We start from the raw sequence: 19,512 nt of genomic DNA, 5'->3' as shown, positions 1-19,512 counted from the left end.
CAGTGGGAAGGAAAAACTCCCTTTTAACAGGAAGAAACCTCCAGCAGAACCAGGCTCAGGGAGGGGCAGTCTCCTGCTGGGACTGGTTGGGGCTGAGGGGAGAGAATCAGGAAAAAGACATGCTGTGGAGGGGAGCAGAGATCAATCACCAATGATTAAATGCAGAGTGGTGCATACAGAGCAAAAAGAGAAAGAAACACTCAGTGCATCATGGGAACCCCCCAGCAGTCTAAGTCTATAGCAGCATAACTAAGGGATGGTTCAGGGTCACCTGATCCAGCCCTAACTATAAGCTTTAGCAAAAAGGAAAGTTTTAAGCCCAATCTTAAAAGTAGAGAGGGTGTCTGTCTCCCTGATCCGAATTGGGAGCTGGTTCCAGAGGAGAGGAGCCTGAAAGCTGAAGGCTCTGCCTCCCATTCTACTCTTACGAACCCTAGGAACTACAAGTAAGCCTGCAGTCTGACAGCGAAGCGCTATATTGGGGTGATATGGTACTAAGAGGTCCCTAAGATAAGATGGGACCTGATTATTCAAAACCTTATAAGTAAGAAGAAGAACTTTAAATTCTATTCTAGAATTAACAGGAAGCCAATGAAGAGAGGCCAATATGGGTGAGATATGCTCTCTCCTTCCAGTCCCCGTCAGTACTCTAGCTGCAGCATTTTGAATTAACTGAAGGCTTTTTAGGGAACTTTTAGGACAACCTGATAATAATGAATTACAATAGTCCAGCCTAGAGGAAATAAATGCATGAATTAGTTTTTCAGCATCACTCTGAGACAAGACCTTTCTAATTTTAGAGATATTGCGTAAATGCAAAAAAGCAGTCCTACATATTTGTTTAATATGCGCTTTGAATGACATATCCTGATCAAAAATGACTCCAAGATTTCTCACAGTATTACTAGAGGTCAGGGTAATGCCATCCAGAGTAAGGATCTGGTTAGACACCATGTTTCTAAGATTTGTGGGGCCAAGTACAATAACTTCAGTTTTATCTGAGTTTAAAAGCAGGAAATCAGAGGTCATCCATGTCTTTATGTCTGTAAGACAATCCTGCAGTTTAGCTAATTGGTGTGTGTCCTCTGGCTTCATGGATAGATAAAGCTGGGTATCATCTGCGTAACAATGAAAATTTAAGCAATACCGTCTAATAATACTGCCTAAGGGAAGCATATATAAAGTGAATAAAATTGGTCCTAGCACAGAACCTTGTGGAACTCCATAATTAACTTTAGTCTGTGAAGAAGATTCCCCATTTACATGAACAAATTGTAATCTATTAGACAAATATGATTCAAACCACCGCAGCGCAGTGCCTTATAGTGCCTCTCTTATAGTGCCTATAAGAGAGCTTATCACAGCCACCGAGAGGAAGAGCAGGAAAAGATATGTTTCTGAAACAGAAATTAAAGCCCCTTTCACACCAGGGCTGCTCCCAGTTGCTCCCTGTGGTGTCATGACGATGCAGGAATATCTGCGTCATGTGCGCGCAACAGGGGGCAGAGAGGATGTGAGAACGCAGCCTGCAGGTTCTCTGCACAGAGAAGTTAGAGTGCACAGTTTGGCTGCAGACAGACTGTGCATTCTAAGTTCTCTTCTACTTGTTGTGCTGAGCTGCAGGGCTGTGCTCTGAGTTCTGTTATAGTTTCTTTCCTTGAGCAAATGTGGAGATGTCTGGAGTTCTACTTGATGTTGACATGTCCTGGACTTATGTCCTTTTTTAACTGTGATGAGAGAGTCTGAGGAGAGAAAGGAACTATCTGCCTGCAGACAATTTTTTTCTTTTCTTTCCTCCTTTGACCGCGATATGCACACGCATGCGCGCGAACGAACCGTCAAGCAAATGTGGAGATGTCTGGAGTTCTACTTGATGTTGACATGTCCTGTCTCAGCACTTATGTCCTTTTTTAACTGTGATGTGAGAGTTTGAGCAGCAATTGTTCACATGTGCACGCGTGAATGAACGTCCATGAGTGGACTAGAGATGTCTGGGATTTTTACTGGATATTTCTGGCAATCAGTCTGCATTTTTTTCTGTGGTCTTTTTTTTTCGACGTGTTTTTAATGCATTATGTACATGGTATAAAAACAATCCTGCGTGATTTATACTGCTGGAACAATGGAACACAGCAGGAATCATAAATTGGCTTCCGAGTCACGCCGAGTAACGCCTCTTTGCCCCAAGTAGCTCCTCTTTGCCCCGAGTTACGCCTCTTTGCCCCGACTTGCGCTGGAACTACTTCCTTTCTGCGTCGAGCACAGGACGCCAAAAAAATTAAACAGGCTTAATTTTTCAGCGCCCGACTTGCTTCCTCCTTTGCACCCCTCGCGCTGTTGTGGCGCTGAGCTGCATCATCTTGGCACTGAGTTGCTTCCACGCGGTGTCATCATAATGAGGCACGGTGCAACTGGGAGCAACCGGGAGCACCCCCGGTGTGAAAGGGGCTAGGTGCAAAAAGCGAAAACCATCCAAAAAAGAGTGACAAAAAAAAAAAAGAATTGGCGAACTGTGAAAAATTCCAGCCGCTGTCGGGAGGGACACACGGTCGGAAAGGTGTAAACGATCCCAAGGCAAGTGCCAGCATATGACAGGTGTGACATCACATCACGCTCACACAGCAACAATCACATTTTGGACAAATGTACATAAATTAACGAAAATGTGTAAGGACAAAATAATGAGCGAGCACAGAACATTATAAGAACAATGAACATACTGTTTAAATGTAAGAGAATCATGTTACTGGTCATGATTCTATTCTTACTTTAACCCCCACCCACACACACAAAAATGAATGTTTACTATCACTGTTTCGGCACTCTAGCAAAACAAAAAGTTCTTATTATTCGTATGATGTGTAATCAATGCCTGATGACTTGACAGTCTGTGTTGGAACTGATGAAACAAATGGATTTCGTTTTGCCTGGTAAAATATTTAAGTCCTGTTATAAAGAGCAGACAGTACAAGAATTACCCTCCTTCTGTTCCTCTGCATGAACCATGGCCAAGGACGTAAGCAGGGAATTAATGAACAGACATGACTGATTGTTCATACCCTGAACACATCAGCCGGCTCAGTGTGTCCAGCTGCCCACTACGCAGCGCAGTTATAGTCATGTGGACTATAACTTACATGGTGGAAGTGACATTTGGATCGCCAGCTGAGCGTTCACATGATCAGACAGATATGTTCACATGGGGCAGCCTGGCTGATGGTGTCTGACTTGTGCACTTGCTGCGGAACGCGTTGCAAAGACGATATGTATTTTTATTTATTACCATGTGACGACAGCATGCTGGTAACGGGCATAGGGGTGGAAAGTTGAGAGGTGATGGTGTTCATGGCACGATATGTGTTGTCTAGCTGTGAGTTGCGAGGACACAGCGATCAGCTGTTCCAGCATGGACATGACAGCCGTCCAGATGCACGCTCTACTGGACAGCAATCTCACTCCGACCACCGTTCAAGGCTTTGCTATTTCAGCTGCACAACAATGTTGGATCATGGTGTGTGTGTGTTTGTGGGGGGGGAGCAACAACACACTTGCACGCCATTTGTGTTGTGGGGGGACAGCACACTCACACACCATTTGTGTTGTTCGGTAATGGCACACTCGTGGGGCACTTAGAAAATGTGGGGCTATTCGCGCAGCCAGCTCGAGAAGTGGTCACCTGCTGTGGTCACCAGTGGTTTCATGCTGGCTAGAAATTATGTGGTGGTTTCTGCCTCTCGATGGCGGCTTGGAGCGCGGCGCATCGTGCGCCATTGTGGGCCGTCCTTAAAGCTGTAGTAACACTCCTTATTCTCTGTGAAGCCCGTAAAATTTTCACTGAAAGCCAGATAAATTTTTCAAATGGTTTCCAGCTGCCTGTCTCTAACAGTTTCTGAAAAAATTCTGATGGAAAAAAAGCCCAAATCATTCCGCCATTTCCTCGCAATGAAACAACGACGAGAGGGGTGGACCAGTGCTCACTCAAAGCCTGCCCACAGGCGAATGACGCAACCGACAGGCGTGGAAAAACTCATGCATGCGCACGAAGGTACAAGCTTGGCTGACGTAAAAACATATGAATCAAATCCATATATTTTTTGCATAAAATAAAAAGGTCGGATACTTTTCTCACAGACCTCGTATATTTACATTTCAGCTGCGGTGCCAGACAGTGCAGGTTTGATGTGAGGTCTGTTCTGGATAATATATTTAATAATTGAACAATCCCTATGAATAATAAACTATCACACATAATATATTTTTTATTTCTAATAAAGCATGTGTTTATGTGATGTGTGTTATTAAGTGAATTACATGTACTGTACACATTACGCCTCACTGGCACACTGCATCATTGTGTGCTTGCGTAGTTCTGAAACGCACATTTTCAGACTGTCTTCACGTCACCAAATCCAAAATGTTTATACACATGGGTTTGTGTACATATACACACTTTTTGTCATGTACTTTGTCTTCATAAATCACAATGTATGCCTTTGAATTGTCATGCGCCTCTTTTAGGTCCTGTTTGTGGATGTGCAACAGATATAAATGAGGCCCAAAGGTCAAGCGTGGTGACTTTGTGGTATTTGAAGAGTGCAGCACACACATACACCTTATGTAAAGGCGTTCATGATGCATTTTTTTATGTATATTGGACATGTTTATATGTTCACGTATGTGTATATTGGACTTTTTTTTAATGTGCGTTCACGTTGAACGTTTACTGTGATGGGCACCTGCAATCTCACTGTATCTTTTGTATAGTGACAACAAATGCATATCATATACCTACAAATGATACACCAATATCATTGGATAAAACACTAAAGAATAAAGAGCAATACACCCTTTTCGCGGACGGGTAATATTTTTCATACCACCCGAGTAATCATTCAATCTGGACAGCGGCGCGGCGCCGCAACGAAGAGGCGCGGTCAGAGGAACTGTGAAATACTGGTGAGTCACTATTAATAATTTCTTACATGTCCAACCTCGTAGATTGATCATTAAAATTAAATTCGTTAGTTCTAAAAGCCATCATAATTATTTATAGGAAAACGTTCTTTTCTTTTCTACTAAAGTTTGAACTTGTGTTTACACAGGAGAGAAAAGGGAGAAAATGTTAATGCCTGTTTGAGAAAAATGTATAAAGTGTGCAGTGAGGGGTTTTACAGCCTTAAAACATCTATAATAATTGTAAAAAATAACGCTGACTACTTTGCGGATTTCGCCTATTGCAGGTTAGTTTTAGAACGTAACTCCCTTTCGCGGCCTCGCAGTTTCGCGGATTTTTTTTTGTGCAATTTTGCATGCTTCTTCTTTTTTTTTTAATAGCGCATTGTGTTCTGCGTCCTTATCAGGCGGGTGATTGCTCTCACTGCCTCCAATTCGCTTACTGAGTTTGCGGGCTTGGTAAGCGCCGCAGCGGGCCACTCACACTGCCCCCCTGTCTGCTGTGCCGAGCTGCATGCAGCAACAGGTCCAGAGACTATGCTCGCTGTTTTGATGCGCAGCACCCGCTGCATGGTCTCGGTAACCGCAGCCGCAGAGCTCCGTGGCCATGATTTGGATGCTTTGTGGGTCCCGCATCCGTACCCCCGGAGGCAGTGAGCGAAGGGAGAGCACGCGCATTGTGTTCTGCATGCATTTATCATTTATAGGTATATGATAAAATTGTTATCAAGTTGTTTTACCAGGGTGTATGTTTTCTGAAGGATGTATAAAGCCATATTCATTGGTGAACAACTTGATAACTGATAATATCGTATCTTATCATACTGTAATTGGCAGGTGAAGCGTAATCCACTCATAATAGTAATATTGTTTGGACCCCTAATAACAAAACAAAAACAAACAAACAAAAAAGACAATTAATGGAAATTACACAACTTTAATAACTCCAGTTAGTACCATTGTACTAACTGGAGTACAGTTGTAGTTTCAGTCTGCCTTTGTTATTCAGCGGGTATTGTGTGGACCAACAGGGCAGCTTCAGTTTTCACAGGAACATTTCAGACTTCGTATATGACAGACATGTATATGTCACGGACATGAATGAGTGAAGCTCTTCAGCATCTCACCATGTCAATTTCCGGTTTGTGGCTTCATCTACCATCGCTTTGTGGCTTTTTACAACAATGTTGTCTGGTTTGTGGCTTTTTCCACACTGGGCAGATTTTTTGTGCCATTTCCGGATTTTCTGTGCCATTTCCGGTTTGTGCCTTCATCTATCATAACAGCGAGCTTCGCACCACTGTGAGGTACTTCGCTTGTATAATTTTACTTCTCAGCATGTAAGTAAAGGAGTCGTAATATTATATCGCCGATCACACATTTGGTAGCAACATCATAGATCACATGGGGGCTTCCACTAAGCAGCACAAGGATGCTGGGAAGGACAGGGTGACTGCCAGTCAGAGTAAAGAAGGGCAGCGTGACATCAGCTGGCTGCACACTTGAACAAAATGAACAAAGATAGTGGAAAATGCTCTGAAATAGTGGATTTCTGATTAAATCTAACATGTTTCTCATATTTTGAAAAGGTTAGCAAGAAATAAACACTTCTAAATTTAACAACACTGGTTTTGTAACCAGATAACAACCTGTGAAGTCATTTAGAAGACACCTTACACATGCTAATGTGCACGTCCGGGAATGCAAACCTCACACATGCGCTTCCTCCTGCTGTTAATCTATATGTTGGTGTTAGAAGCCGAGTCAAGTCAAGTGAAGTCTGGGAGCTTGCAGCAGCGCTTTGCCATGTTCAAACCACGGAAGTGCCTTGGGTCCTGGATGGCAGCCACCCAGGCAGACATCCGCAGCGGTAAGGAAAAGACAAGATTCACTATGGAATTCCCCCAAGATAAATATGTCCTATTCATTAAAATGACCTGTAATTTTGCAACATGTTACAAAAACAAAGCTACATGATAATGCTTGGATTTTGGCAGAAACTAATTTTTGTCAGTTTTGTGAAATTTCAAAGGCAGTACAGCTTTAACCATAGTTAGATACAAGATGCTGATAACATCACGAAAATAAATTACGACTTGTTCTTTGATACAAAACACATAACAGACATCAATCACACATTCCAGCATTGCAACAGAAATCACACAGCTCACTCCGCTGGAGTGCCCATGACAGTTAGAGACAGACGAACAGATCTTAAACTACCTTAAACTATACTGCATATACAAAACTCACAAAAACTGTCATTTTTCACATATTTTTTGCAAAACCAGAAATGAGGTGCATAAAGACATGCTAAAGTCTGCACAGATGACTGACCGTCTTTCCACAGGTCTTGGATGAAGGTGCTGGAGGAGTTGTTGAGCAGTGCTGTCACATTGTCGTTCAAAGGGTCCATGTTTTTAGTCAGCCAGTTATCTGCGTTATAGTCAACCTACCAAAGTGAAAAACAACTTCTCATTTTGAAAGTAGATAAAAAAATCTTCATCATTGATGACTGACAGAATAAAACTGAAATTAACACAGGGAAGACGTTATTTTAAAACTGGGATACACACTGAAATTATGACAGAAAGCGAAAATTACATATTTTAAATATTAACATGTATACTGTATGTCACGGACATGAACGAGCAAAGCTCTTCAGCATCTCACCATGTCATTTAGGTCCTTCAGAGGTTTTTTTTTAGTAAATGCTTCTGGGGAACATTAGCATGACTAAAAACCTTCTGTACTTAGGGGCAACCCTGGCCACCACTCTAGCTCCACCCATGCCATTTGACATTTCCTGTTTCACTGTGGACTCAAAATTTGGCATTTCCTGTTTCAGTCTTAACTTGCCACTCAATTCCCTCCCTGCAAAATTCCACCAGATCTTGTCTGTCAATCCAGGAAGCGTGGATCCAGGAAGTGTTCAAAATTTGACATTTTCTGTTTCATTAGGAACTCAAAATTTGGCACTTCCTGTTTCAGTGTGAACTTGCCACTGAGTTCCTGCGAGTTTCCATGAGATCTCATCTGTCAATCAAGGAAGTGTTGCTCCAGGAAGTGTTCAACATTTGACATTTCCTGTTTCACCGTGGACTCAAAATTTGGCGCTTCCTGTTTGTGACTCAGTGTACCATGAGTGAGCTCGTGTAATATTGAGAATACTGCAATACCATTCGTCCACATAACTCTCAGAGCGTCAGTTTTTAGCCAGTTGGAGGAAGACAAAATAAAAAAAGGCGGGGGGGGGGGGGGGGGTGCAATAGTGCACCGGCTCCCAGGATGACCACTAAAATGAAGTCTTTAGATCTTGACTATTTCTTGTAACTCAGATTTTTTTTAAACACAACCATAAATATACAACCCCTGGCAAAAATTATGGAATTACCGGCCTCGGAGGATGTTCATTCAGTTGTTTAATTTTGTAGAAAAAAAGCAGATCACAGACATGACACACAACTAAAGTCATTTCAAATGGCAACTTTCTGGCTTTAAGAAACACTATAAGAAATCAAGAAAAAAAGATTGTGGCAGTCAGTAACGGTTACTTTTTTAGACCAAGCAGAGGAAAAAATATGGAATCACTCAATTCTGAGGAATAAATTATGGAATCACCCTGTAAATTTTCATTCCCAAAACTAACACCTGCATCATATCAGATCTGCTCGTTAGTCTGCATCTAAAAAGGAGTGAACACACCTTGGAGAGCTGTTGCACCAAGTGGACTGACATGAATCATGGCTCCAACACGAGAGATGTCAATTGAAACAAAGGAGAGGATTATCAAACTCTTAAAAGAGAGTAAATCATCACGCAATGTTGCAAAAGATGTTGGTTGTTCACAGTCAGCTGTGTCTAAACTCTGGACCAAATACAAACAACATGGGAAGGTTGTTAAAGGCAAACATACTGGTAGACCAAGGAAGACATCAAAGCGTCAAGACAGAAAACTTAAAGCAATATGTCTCAAAAATCGAAAAATGTACAACAAAACAAATGAGGAACGAATGGGAGGAAACTGGAGTCAACGTCTGTGACCGAACTGTAAGAAACCGCCTAAAGGAAATGGGATTTACATACAGAAAAGCTAAACGAAAGGCATCATTAACACCTAAACAGAAAAAAACAAGGTTACAATGGGCAAAGGAAAAGCAATTGTGGACTGTGGATGACTGGATGAAAGTCATATTCAATCAATCAATCAATCAATCAATCAATCAATTTTTTTATATAGCGCCAAATCACAACAAACAGTTGCCCCAAGGCGCTTTATATTGTTAGGCAAGGCCATACAATAATTATGTAAAACCCCAACGGTCAAAACGACCCCCTGTGAGCAAGCACTTGGCTACAGTGGGAAGGAAAAACTCCCTTTTAACAGGAAGAAACCTCCAGCAGAACCAGGCTCAGGGAGGGGCAGTCTTCTGCTGGGACTGGTTGGGGCTGAGGGAGAGAACCAGGAAAAAGACATGCTGTGGAGGGGAGCAGAGATCGATCACTAATGATTAAATGCAGAGTGGTGCATACAGAGCAAAAAGAGAAAGAAACAGTGCATCATGGGAACCCCCCAGCAGTGTACGTCTATAGCAGCATAACTAAGGGATGGTTCAGGGTCACCTGATCCAGCCCTAACTATAAGCTTTAGCAAAAAGGAAAGTTTTAAGCCTAATCTTAAAAGTAGAGAGGGTGTCTGTCTCCCTGATCTGAATTGGGAGCTGGTTCCACAGGAGAGGAGCCTGAAAGCTGAAGGCTCTGCCTCCCATTCTACTCTTACAAACCCTAGGAACTACAAGTAAGCCTGCAGTCTGAGAGCGAAGCGCTCTATTGGGGTGATATGGTACTACGAGGTCCCTAAGATAAGATGGGACCTGATTATTCAAAACCTTATAAGTAAGAAGAAGAATTTTAAATTCTATTCTAGAATTAACAGGAAGCCAATGAAGAGAGGCCAATATGGGTGAGATATGCTCTCTCCTTCTAGTCCCCGTCAGTACTCTAGCTGCAGCATTTTGAATTAACTGAAGGCTTTTTAGGGAACTTTTAGGACAACCTGATAATAATGAATTACAATAGTCCAGCCTAGAGGAAATAAATGCATGAATTAGTTTTTCAGCATCACTCTGAGACAAGACCTTTCTGATTTTAGAGATATTGTGTAAATGCAAAAAAGCAGTCCTACATATTTGTTTAATATGCCCTTTGAATGACATATCCTGATCAAAAATGACTCCAAGATTTCTCACAGTATTACTAGAGGTCAGGGTCATATTCAGTGATGAATCTCGAATCTGCATTGGGCAAGGTGATGATGCTGGAACTTTTGTTTGGTGCCGTTCCAATGAGATTTATAAAGATGACTGCCTGAAGAGAACATGTAAATTTCCACAGTCATTGATGATATGGGGCTGCATGTCAGGTAAAGGCACTGGGGAGATGGCTGTCATTACATCATCAATAAATGCACAAGTTTATGTTGATATTTTGGACAATTGAAAGGATGTTTGGGGATGATGAAATCATTTTTCAAGATGATAATGCATCTTGCCATAGAGCAAAAACTGCAAAAACATTCCTTGCAAAAAGACACATAGGGTCAATGTCATGGCATAGGGTCAATGTCAATGAGCAGATCTGATTTGATGCAGGTGTTAATTTGGGGGATGAAAATTTACAGGGTGATTCCATAATTTTTTCCTCAGAATTGAGTGATTCCATATTTTTTTCCTCTGCTTGGTCTAAAAAAGTAACCGTTACTGACTGCCACAATCTTTTTTTCTTGATTTCTTATAGTGTTTCTTAAAGCCAGAAAGTTGCCATTTGAAATGACTTTAGTTTTGTGTCATGTCTGTGATCTGCTTTTTTTCTACAAAATTAAACAACTGAATGAACATCCTCCGAGGCTGGTGATTCCATAATTTTTGCCAGGGGTTGTATTTGATAAATGTCACCAAACCTGAGCAAACTGGTTGCATGTATTTTCTATAAAATGTAGAAAGTCAAAGTATGGACATTTTACTTCAGCAAAGTTTGTTATAGAAGTTCTGCCCAGTCAAATGGTACAATTATCTGCACTTACATTAAATTTGATCATTCACTGGGTTTTAATCAGCATAAATAGTAGCAACAAACTGAAATCGTTACCGCCTCACTGCATACCAGCACCTCAAAGCAAGACATGAAATCTAGGAGGAACTGAGATTAAAGCCCAGAAACATGCACACAAAAATAATTTGATTATATTTATTTATTTTTAAATAGCTATGACTTTGAGTTTGGTCTTGTTTCTGGTATCCTCTCGTCCCTTTCGGTTAGAACAGTGTACTGGTTTCACACTGGCCAAATAGTCTTTAGTGTTTCTCAATGTTCAATTGCAAGGAATTTAGGGATTCCATCATTTATGGTCCATAATATTATCAGAAGATTCAGAGAATCTGGAGAACTTTCTACATTTAAGTGGTAAGGCTGAAAACCAACACTGAATGCCCGTGACCGTAGCTCCCTCAGGCGGCACTGCATTAAAAACTGACATCACTGTGTAAAGGATCTTACCGCGTGGGCTCAGGAACACTTCAGAAAACCATTGTCAGTTAACACAGTTCGTCGCTACATCTACAAGTGCAACTTAAAACTCTACCATGCAAAGCGAAAGCCATACATTAACAACATCCAGAAACACCGCCACCTTCTCTGGGCCCGAGCTCATTTGAAATGGATAGGCGCAAAGTGGAAAAGTGAGCTGTGGTCTGATGAGTCCACATTTCAATTTGTTTTTGGAAATCATGGATGTTGTGTCCTCTGGACAAAAGAGGAAAAAGACCATCCAGATTGTTACCAGCGCAAAGTTCAAAAGCCAGCATCTGTGATGGTATGGGGGTGTGTTAGTGCCCATGGCATGGGCAACCTACACATTTGTGATGGGTCCATCAATGCTGAAAGGTACATCCAGGTTTTGGAGCAACACATGCTGCCATCCAAGCAACGTCTTTTTCAGGGACGTCCTTGCTTATTTCAGCAAGACAATGCCAAGCCACATTGTGCACGTTACAACAGCATGGCTTCATAGTAAAAGAGTGCGGGTACTAGACTGGCCTGCCTGCAGTCCAGACCTGTCGCCCATTGAAAATGTGTGGCGCATTATGAAGTGCAAAATACAACAACAGAGACCCTGGACTATTGAAGAACTAAAGTCATACATCAAGCAAGAACGGGAAAGAATTCCACCTACAAAGCTTCAATTCTACAAACTTATATTCTGTTTTTATTTACATTTCACACAACATCCCAACTTCATTGGAATTGGGGTTTTATTTTGCACTTCATAATGCGCCACACATTTTCAATGGGCGACAGGTCTGGACTGCATGCAAGCCAGTCTAGCACCCACACTCTTTTACTATGAAGCCACGCTGTTGTAACATGTGCAGAATGTGGCTTGGCATTGTCTTGCTGGAATAAGCAGGGACGTCCCTGAAAAAGACGTTCATATTATGGACTGTAGATGATGGAATCCCTAAATTCCTTGCAATTGAACATTGAGAAACATTGTTCTTAAACTGTTAGACTATTTTTTCATGCAAGTGATGATCCTCGCCCCATCTTTGCTTGTGAACTACTGAGCCTTTTGGGGATGTTCCTTTTATACCCAGTCATGACACTCACAATTAGTGTCCTCAGTTTGCAAACACTTATTGAGTGTTGTTAGAAGGAAAGATGTTGTAACACAGTGGTAAACATACCACTGTCCCAGCTTTTTTGAAACGTGTTGCAGGCATCCATTTCAAAATGAGCAAATACTTGCACAAAAACAATAAAGTTTATCAGTTTGAACATTAAATATCTTGTCTTTGTGGTGTATTCAATTGAATATAGGTTTAAGAGGATTTGCAAATCATTGTATTCTGTTTGTATTTACATTTCACACAACGTCCCAACTTCATTGGAATTAGGGTTGTACATGGTACCAGAGCACCCCAGGCCAAAGGTCAATGATCAATTTTGTGTTTCTATCATATGATCTGACCCCACATGTTCTGGACACTCGGGTGAAGAGAGGGGCAACGCTGTCAACTGATCACCACCTGGTGGTGAGTTGGATTAGAGGGTGGGAGAGGACTTTGGACAGACCTGGTAAGCCCAAATGGATAGTGCGGGTGAACTGGGAGGAGCCCAGTGTCCAAGACCTCTACAACTCACACATCGGGTGGAGCTTTTCTGGCCTGTAGGGTTTAAATGCCTCAAGAGGCAGGAGCCCTTGAAAATCGTGGTGGACAATGGTGGTCGGGGAAGCAGTCCAAGTGAAGAAGGAGTCTTTCCAGGATATGTTATCTCAGAGGACTCCAGAGACAGTCAAAAGGTATCGACAGGCCCGAAGGGTACCAGCCTCTGTTGTGAGGGAGGTAAAGCAGCAGATGTGGAATGAGTTTGAAGAACCATGGAAAAGGACTTTAGGTTGGTACCATGGTGCTTCAGGAGAGGAAAACAGGGAACTATCCAAGCTGCATACAGTAAGGATGGGACTCTGTTGACCACAACTAAGGAGGTAATCAGGCACTAGAAGGAGCACTTTAGGAAACTCCTGCATCAGACTGGTTCAGCCTCTGTAGTAGAGGCAGAGCTTCAAGCTGATGGGGAATCATCATTAATTTCCATGGTGGAAGTCACTGAGGTAGTCAAACAACTCCACAGTGGCAATGCCCCCGAGGGTGATGAGATCCATCCAGAAATGCTCACGGTTCTGGGTGTGGTGGGAGTGGCTTGGATGAGACGTCTCTTCAACATTGCATGGAGGTCCTGGACAGTGCCAAAGGAGTGGCAAACTGGGGTGTTGGTCCCCATATTTAAAAAAGGGGACCATAGAGTGTGTGCCAATTACAGGGGCATCACACTACTCAGCCTCCCTGGCAAAGCCTTCTCCAGGGTGATGGAAAGGAGGGTTAGGTTGATAGTCAAATCTAAAATTGAAGAGGAACAATGCAGGTTCCATCCTGGCCATAAAACAACCGACGAGCTCTTCACTCTCACATCGATCCTGGAAGGTGCCTGGGAGTATGCCCATCCTGTCTACATGTGTTTTGTGGACTTGGAGAAGGCATATGTTTGGGTACCCCAGGAGATACTGTGGGAAGTGCTGTGGGAGTATGGAGTGAGGCGGTCCTTTTTCAGGTCCATCCAATCTCTGTACTCACAAAGCGAATGCTATGTTCAGGTTCTCAGCAGTAAGTCAGACTTGTTTCCGATGGGTGTTGGCCTCCACCAGGGCTGCGACTTGTCACTAATCCTGTTTGTGAAATTCATGGACAAGATATCGAGGCGTAGTTGGGGGAGGAGGGTCTTCAGTTTGGTGGGGTGAGGGTCTCATCACTGTTTTTTGCAGATGATGTAGTCCTGTCGGCATCATCAGCCTGTGACCTCTAGCCCTCACTGGGCCGGGCCATAGCCGAGTATGGAGGGGATGAGGTTCAGTACCTCTTACTGAGGCCATGGTTCTCAGCAGGAAACCGATGGACTGCCTTCTCCGGGTAGGGAATGAGGTCTTGCCCAAAGTGAAGAAGTTCAAGTACGTCGGGGTCTTATTCACCAGTAAGTAGACAATAAAGCGTGAGATTAGCCAGAGAATCGGTGCAGCAGGGGGAGTATTGCAATCGCTCTACCGTACTGTTGTGATGAAAAGGATCTGAGCCAAAAGGCGAAGCTCTCAATTTACCATTCAATCTTCGTTCCTACTCTCACCAATGGTCATGAGGGTTGGGTCATGACTGAAAGAACTAGATCGCAGACATAAGTGGCTGAAAGGGTTTCCTCAGCAGGGTGTCTGCTGTCTCCATTAGAGGTAGTGTGAGAAGCTCAGTCATTTGTAGAGAGCTCGGAGTCGAGCCGCTGCTCCTTCGCGTTGAAAGGAGCCAGCTGAGGTGGTTCAGGCATCTTGTAAGGATGCCTCCTGGGGGCCTCCCTAAGGAGGTGTTCAAGGCACGTCCAGTTGGGAGGCTGTACCTGGGAGGTTAATGTGGCCCAGGAAAGGGAAGTTTGGGGGGCCCTACTTGAGCCATTGTCTCTGCGACCTGATTCCAGATAAGTGGTTGAAGATGAGTGAGTGATGAGTGATGAGTAATTATTTTACACATGCACTCAATTTTTTAAAATCATCCATAGTCAGATTGAAAGTTTGCACTATAAGAGTTGTGCACCAGGCGGAACAGCTCTTGGACCATCTGGCACAAAACAGGTGAGTTACTATGTGTGATGCAATCAGACATTTTCTTGACATATGTAGAGGGGTTCCGCTGAATGTACACTCATGCATCTGCCCACACCCTTCTCAGGTAGAACTTTGGATATATTGCAGTATATTGTACATAAACATGTGAAATGACATTTCTGTTCAGAAAGACAGAACTCTGTGAAGCTCACCTTTCCAGCGTAGTGCAGTACAGTGAACTTGGGCTTATCTTTATGCTGCTTTGGTTTGGAGAATTTGCCATGGCTGGCGTGGGTGTTCATCAGCTTTTCCACAAAGGAAACATCAGTGGCTTTAGGGAACCAGCACTCCTCATCCAGCAGAGCCAGAATGCCTGGAGGGTTGTTCTACCAGATGCCAAAGAGAAAGAGGGCACACAAGTATTTAATGAGAAGCTATACTTATGCATTTGCTATCAAAACTGTCAAAATGTGCTTTACAAAGAAGAACTAAGTCCTATACAGGCCCCAAGGTCCATTAGTGCTGGTGCTCTTGTTATGTGTCGGACGCAGCCCGGAGAACCGACCAGCGTTTGAAGGACCCAGTATAAAATAAGCAGAGCACGGTACAAAGGATAACAGAGTTTAATGAACATAACAGTGCTGTGAAAAACATAAAAGTGCGCGGTCTGGCGTGGTGGATTGCGGTGCGCTCCCAGCAGCGCTAACGGTCCGGAGCCAGAACCGGTTCCGACACCCCCCGTGACAAACCGAGTCTGTGAAAGAAGAAATCATTATGGGAGTCCACACTCAACACACAGAGAGACCACTCAAAGGTGTACAAACAGCAAACACTTCCTGGCTTAATTGCAAATCAGCTTCCCACCCTGCAGGCATAGAACACCCTGTTCACAAAACTCCACTGCAGTGGAAGCTGATTTAAACGACCAACATACAGCTCAATATAATAAGGTGTGAGGGACACCACATTTACTGACTGTACAAATGTTAGTCACAAAATCTAACGTACCTCAGGAAGTGTGCTGACGAGCGTGAGACCTCACCCCCTCCTCTTTCACAGACCATGCATCAAACCTGGACGTTCTCTGCATCCACTGATGATGAGATGGCTCTTGAGACGACGATCTCACCCGTCTGGTCACAAGGTCGAGTCTCTGGCAAATACACACTGTGTACTCCAGTCTTAAATGCCACCATGTTCCAATCCATGTAGATGCACCACAGCTGTGAGTCCTGACGAGCCGCAGGTGATCAGGGTGAGGTCCTGATAAACTCAGCTACACAGCCACTCAGTCCCAAATGCAAGCCACCTGGAAGGAAAAACAAAAGACAGGACAGAAAACAGAAACAAAAGGCAGCCAGGCCCCCCCAGCCACACAACAGCACCCCACCCTCACGGGAAGCCTGCCGGCGACCACACAAACCCGGCCCAGGAGAAACACCCCCCTCCAGGGGCCATGGCTGGAAACCGTATCTGCATTCGTCTTCCAACAGAATGGTTGATGTCTTCTCCTCTGGCTGCATCTTTGCCTTTGTTTCTGTCAGTCACTTAGCACAGGTGTGGCCAGGAGTTCTTAAACCTGTGCGGTCAGCCTTTGTCCAACCATGTTCACAGTCTGATTAGTCATAAAACAAAAAAAGACAAACACAAACAACCAAACCACCCCCCCCTCCCCAGGGGACCGTCCCATCAAACCCCGGGAAGAGGAGAAAAGAAAAACACAACCCAAACTTAAGCTTACAAATAAAAACACTAACCCCCCCCCCCCCCCCCCAACGACATGTAGGGACCACACCCCCCAGAGGACATCCCGCCAGCTCCAGGAGTAATAACCACAGCCGAGGTCCCTCTGGGATCCAATGTCACCCACGGGGACTCCCAGCGCCTCCCAGAGGACCATTCCATCAACCCCAGGAGACGCCTCCCCTCATGACCAACGGACCCAGCCCCGGCCGTCTATGGCTAGATGGACCCACAGCCCTTTCCCCCCCAGAGGACACCATAGTCAAACCCTGAGGGCGGAAACACAAAAGGAGAAAAAAAAAAGCATACAAACAAAACAACCCCAACCCCACCCCCTTGGCGCAGTGGAAACTGGAAGCACGTCGAGTGTCACCAACCGTGACTATACCCCAGAAGCCAACCGGGAGGAGTGGAACAGCGGTTATGGCAGACGGCACAAAATGGCGCCACTCCTCCGACTTCCAAACCAGCCAAGGGTATATCCCACTGCCCCAAACCTCAGCCACGCCGATGGCAGACGGCTCAAAGGCGCGCTGAAGCCGGAGGTGGAACAGGGAATCAACAAACAAAAACACCCCCCCCCCCCCCCCCCCCGGTGCAGAGGTTACCTGGGAAACGCCCAGCATAACCAAACTGCACCACTCCAGCAATGCCGACACTACGGCTCACACGGCTGGAGCCAGAGGAGAAGAGAGGGAACAAAAAAAAAAAACCCAAACCCCCCCCCCTCCCCTCCCGGGTGCAGAGGTTACCTGGGAAACGCCCAGCATAACCAAACTGCACCACTCCAGCAACGCCGACTCTACGGCTCACCCGGCTGGAGTCAGAGGAGAAGAGAGGGCATAACAAAAAACAAAAAAAAAGAAAAAACAACCCAATTACCCCCCATCACCCCCCAGGGGACCGTCCCATCAAACCCTGGGAGGTGAAACTAAAAGAAATAAAAAGAAAGACTATCAGACTAACATAAAGTTGCTTGGGTCCTTTTTGTGCTCCAAACAGACTGCAGGGACATGACCCCAGACACTAATAGTGTAAAAAAAAAACAAATCCCACACAAAAACCAACTCAAAAAACACCCACACAAAATGAACTAACACAAAACAAATAAGTGATTTATACCGTCAAGCTCAAACAAATGGAACACACCTGTTCCAACATAAGAGCTTGACGGTAATGTGACTCAGTCACCAACAGAGGGAGCCAGAGTGCTAAAAATGAAAAACCCTCTTTGGTGACAGAGAAAACAAACAAGCTGCTTTTCTGTGCGCAGCTGTGTGCAACACACAACCAAAAATGTGATTCAACTAAATAACACCGGAGCTGACACAACAGACGCAGTAGCTATCATTACCCGGGGAAACGGGGCTACGACTGTAACACAGGAAGCACCGCGACCCGTGCCACAGAGCTCCGCCGTGCGCATTCACCCATTACAGACCCACTCCTGCAGCTCCCGTTCAAACCTCTTATCCGGTCGAAGTGCGACGCGAAGCCGTCGCCAGTCACACTCCACCACGACCCACGGATAAGGCACAAACACAGGAACACGGCTGCACGAGCGCTCAAATCAGTATTCAGTAATGGGTTCTCCAACGCGCACCATCTGGGCGGAGAGCACCCGCAACTGATCGGATAACTTCTGAACGTCTGCTGCCGCCTTCCCGGCGCATTACCGTCTCTGCTACCGCTGGGTCCGTGATGTTTGGCCAGAGACTACTGTTATGTGTCGGACGCAGCCCGGAGAACCGACCAGCGTTTGAAGGACCCAGTATAAAATAAGCAGAGCACGGTACAAAGGATAACAGAGTTTAATGAACATAACAGTGCTGTGAAAAATATAAAAGTGCGCGGTCTGGCGTGGTGGATTGCGGTGCGCTCCCAGCAGCGCTAACGGTCCGGAGCCAGAACCGGTTCGGACCCAAGGACCCCACCGACACCCCCCAGGTCGCCGCGACAAACCGAGTCTGTGAAAGAAGAAATCATTATGGGAGTCCACACTCAACACACAGAGAGACCACTCAAAGGTGTACAAACAGCAAACACTTCCTGGCTTAATTGCAAATCAGCTTCCCACCCTGCAGGCATAGAACACCCTGTTCACAAAACTCCACTGCAGTGGAAGCTGATTTAAACGACCAACATACAGCTCAATATAATAAGGTGTGAGGGACACCACATTTACTGACTGTACAAATGTTAGTCACAAAATCTAACGTACCTCAGGAAGTGTGCTGACGAGCGTGAGACCTCACCCCCTCCTCTTTCACAGACCATGCATCAAACCTGGACGTTCTCTGCATCCACTGATGATGCGATGGCTCTTGAGACGACGATCTCACCCGTCTGGTCACAAGGTCGAGTCTCTGGCAAATACACACTGTGTACTCCAGTCTTAAATGCCACCATGTTCCAATCCATGTAGATGCACCACAGCTGTGAGTCCTGACGAGCCGCAGGTGATCAGGGTGAGGTCCTGATAAACTCAGCTACACAGCCACTCAGTCCCAAATGCAAGCCACCTGGAAGGAAAAACAAAAGACAGGACAGAAAACAGAAACAAAAGGCAGCCAGGCCCCCCCAGCCACACAACAGCTCTGACTCGACTGGATGGA

The 19,512-nt window shown here is 44.7% G+C and overlaps 1 protein-coding gene across 1 annotated transcript in view; it reads right to left on the bottom strand.

Moving 5' to 3' along the window:
• Positions 1-19,512, bottom strand: part of LOC117528774 (myosin-11-like) — a 392,454-nt gene that overhangs the window by 280,729 nt on the left and 92,213 nt on the right. The window contains 2 exon segments of the mRNA XM_034191402.1: positions 7,291-7,405; positions 15,367-15,540. Coding sequence (XP_034047293.1) covers positions 7,291-7,405; positions 15,367-15,540 — 289 coding nt within the window.

This window comes from Thalassophryne amazonica, chromosome 16 (genome assembly GCF_902500255.1).
Source record: "Thalassophryne amazonica chromosome 16, fThaAma1.1, whole genome shotgun sequence".
Classification (NCBI taxonomy): domain Eukaryota; kingdom Metazoa; phylum Chordata; class Actinopteri; order Batrachoidiformes; family Batrachoididae; genus Thalassophryne; species Thalassophryne amazonica.
Note: the sequence above shows the minus strand (reverse complement) of the source record. Positions and strands in the feature narration are given on the sequence as shown.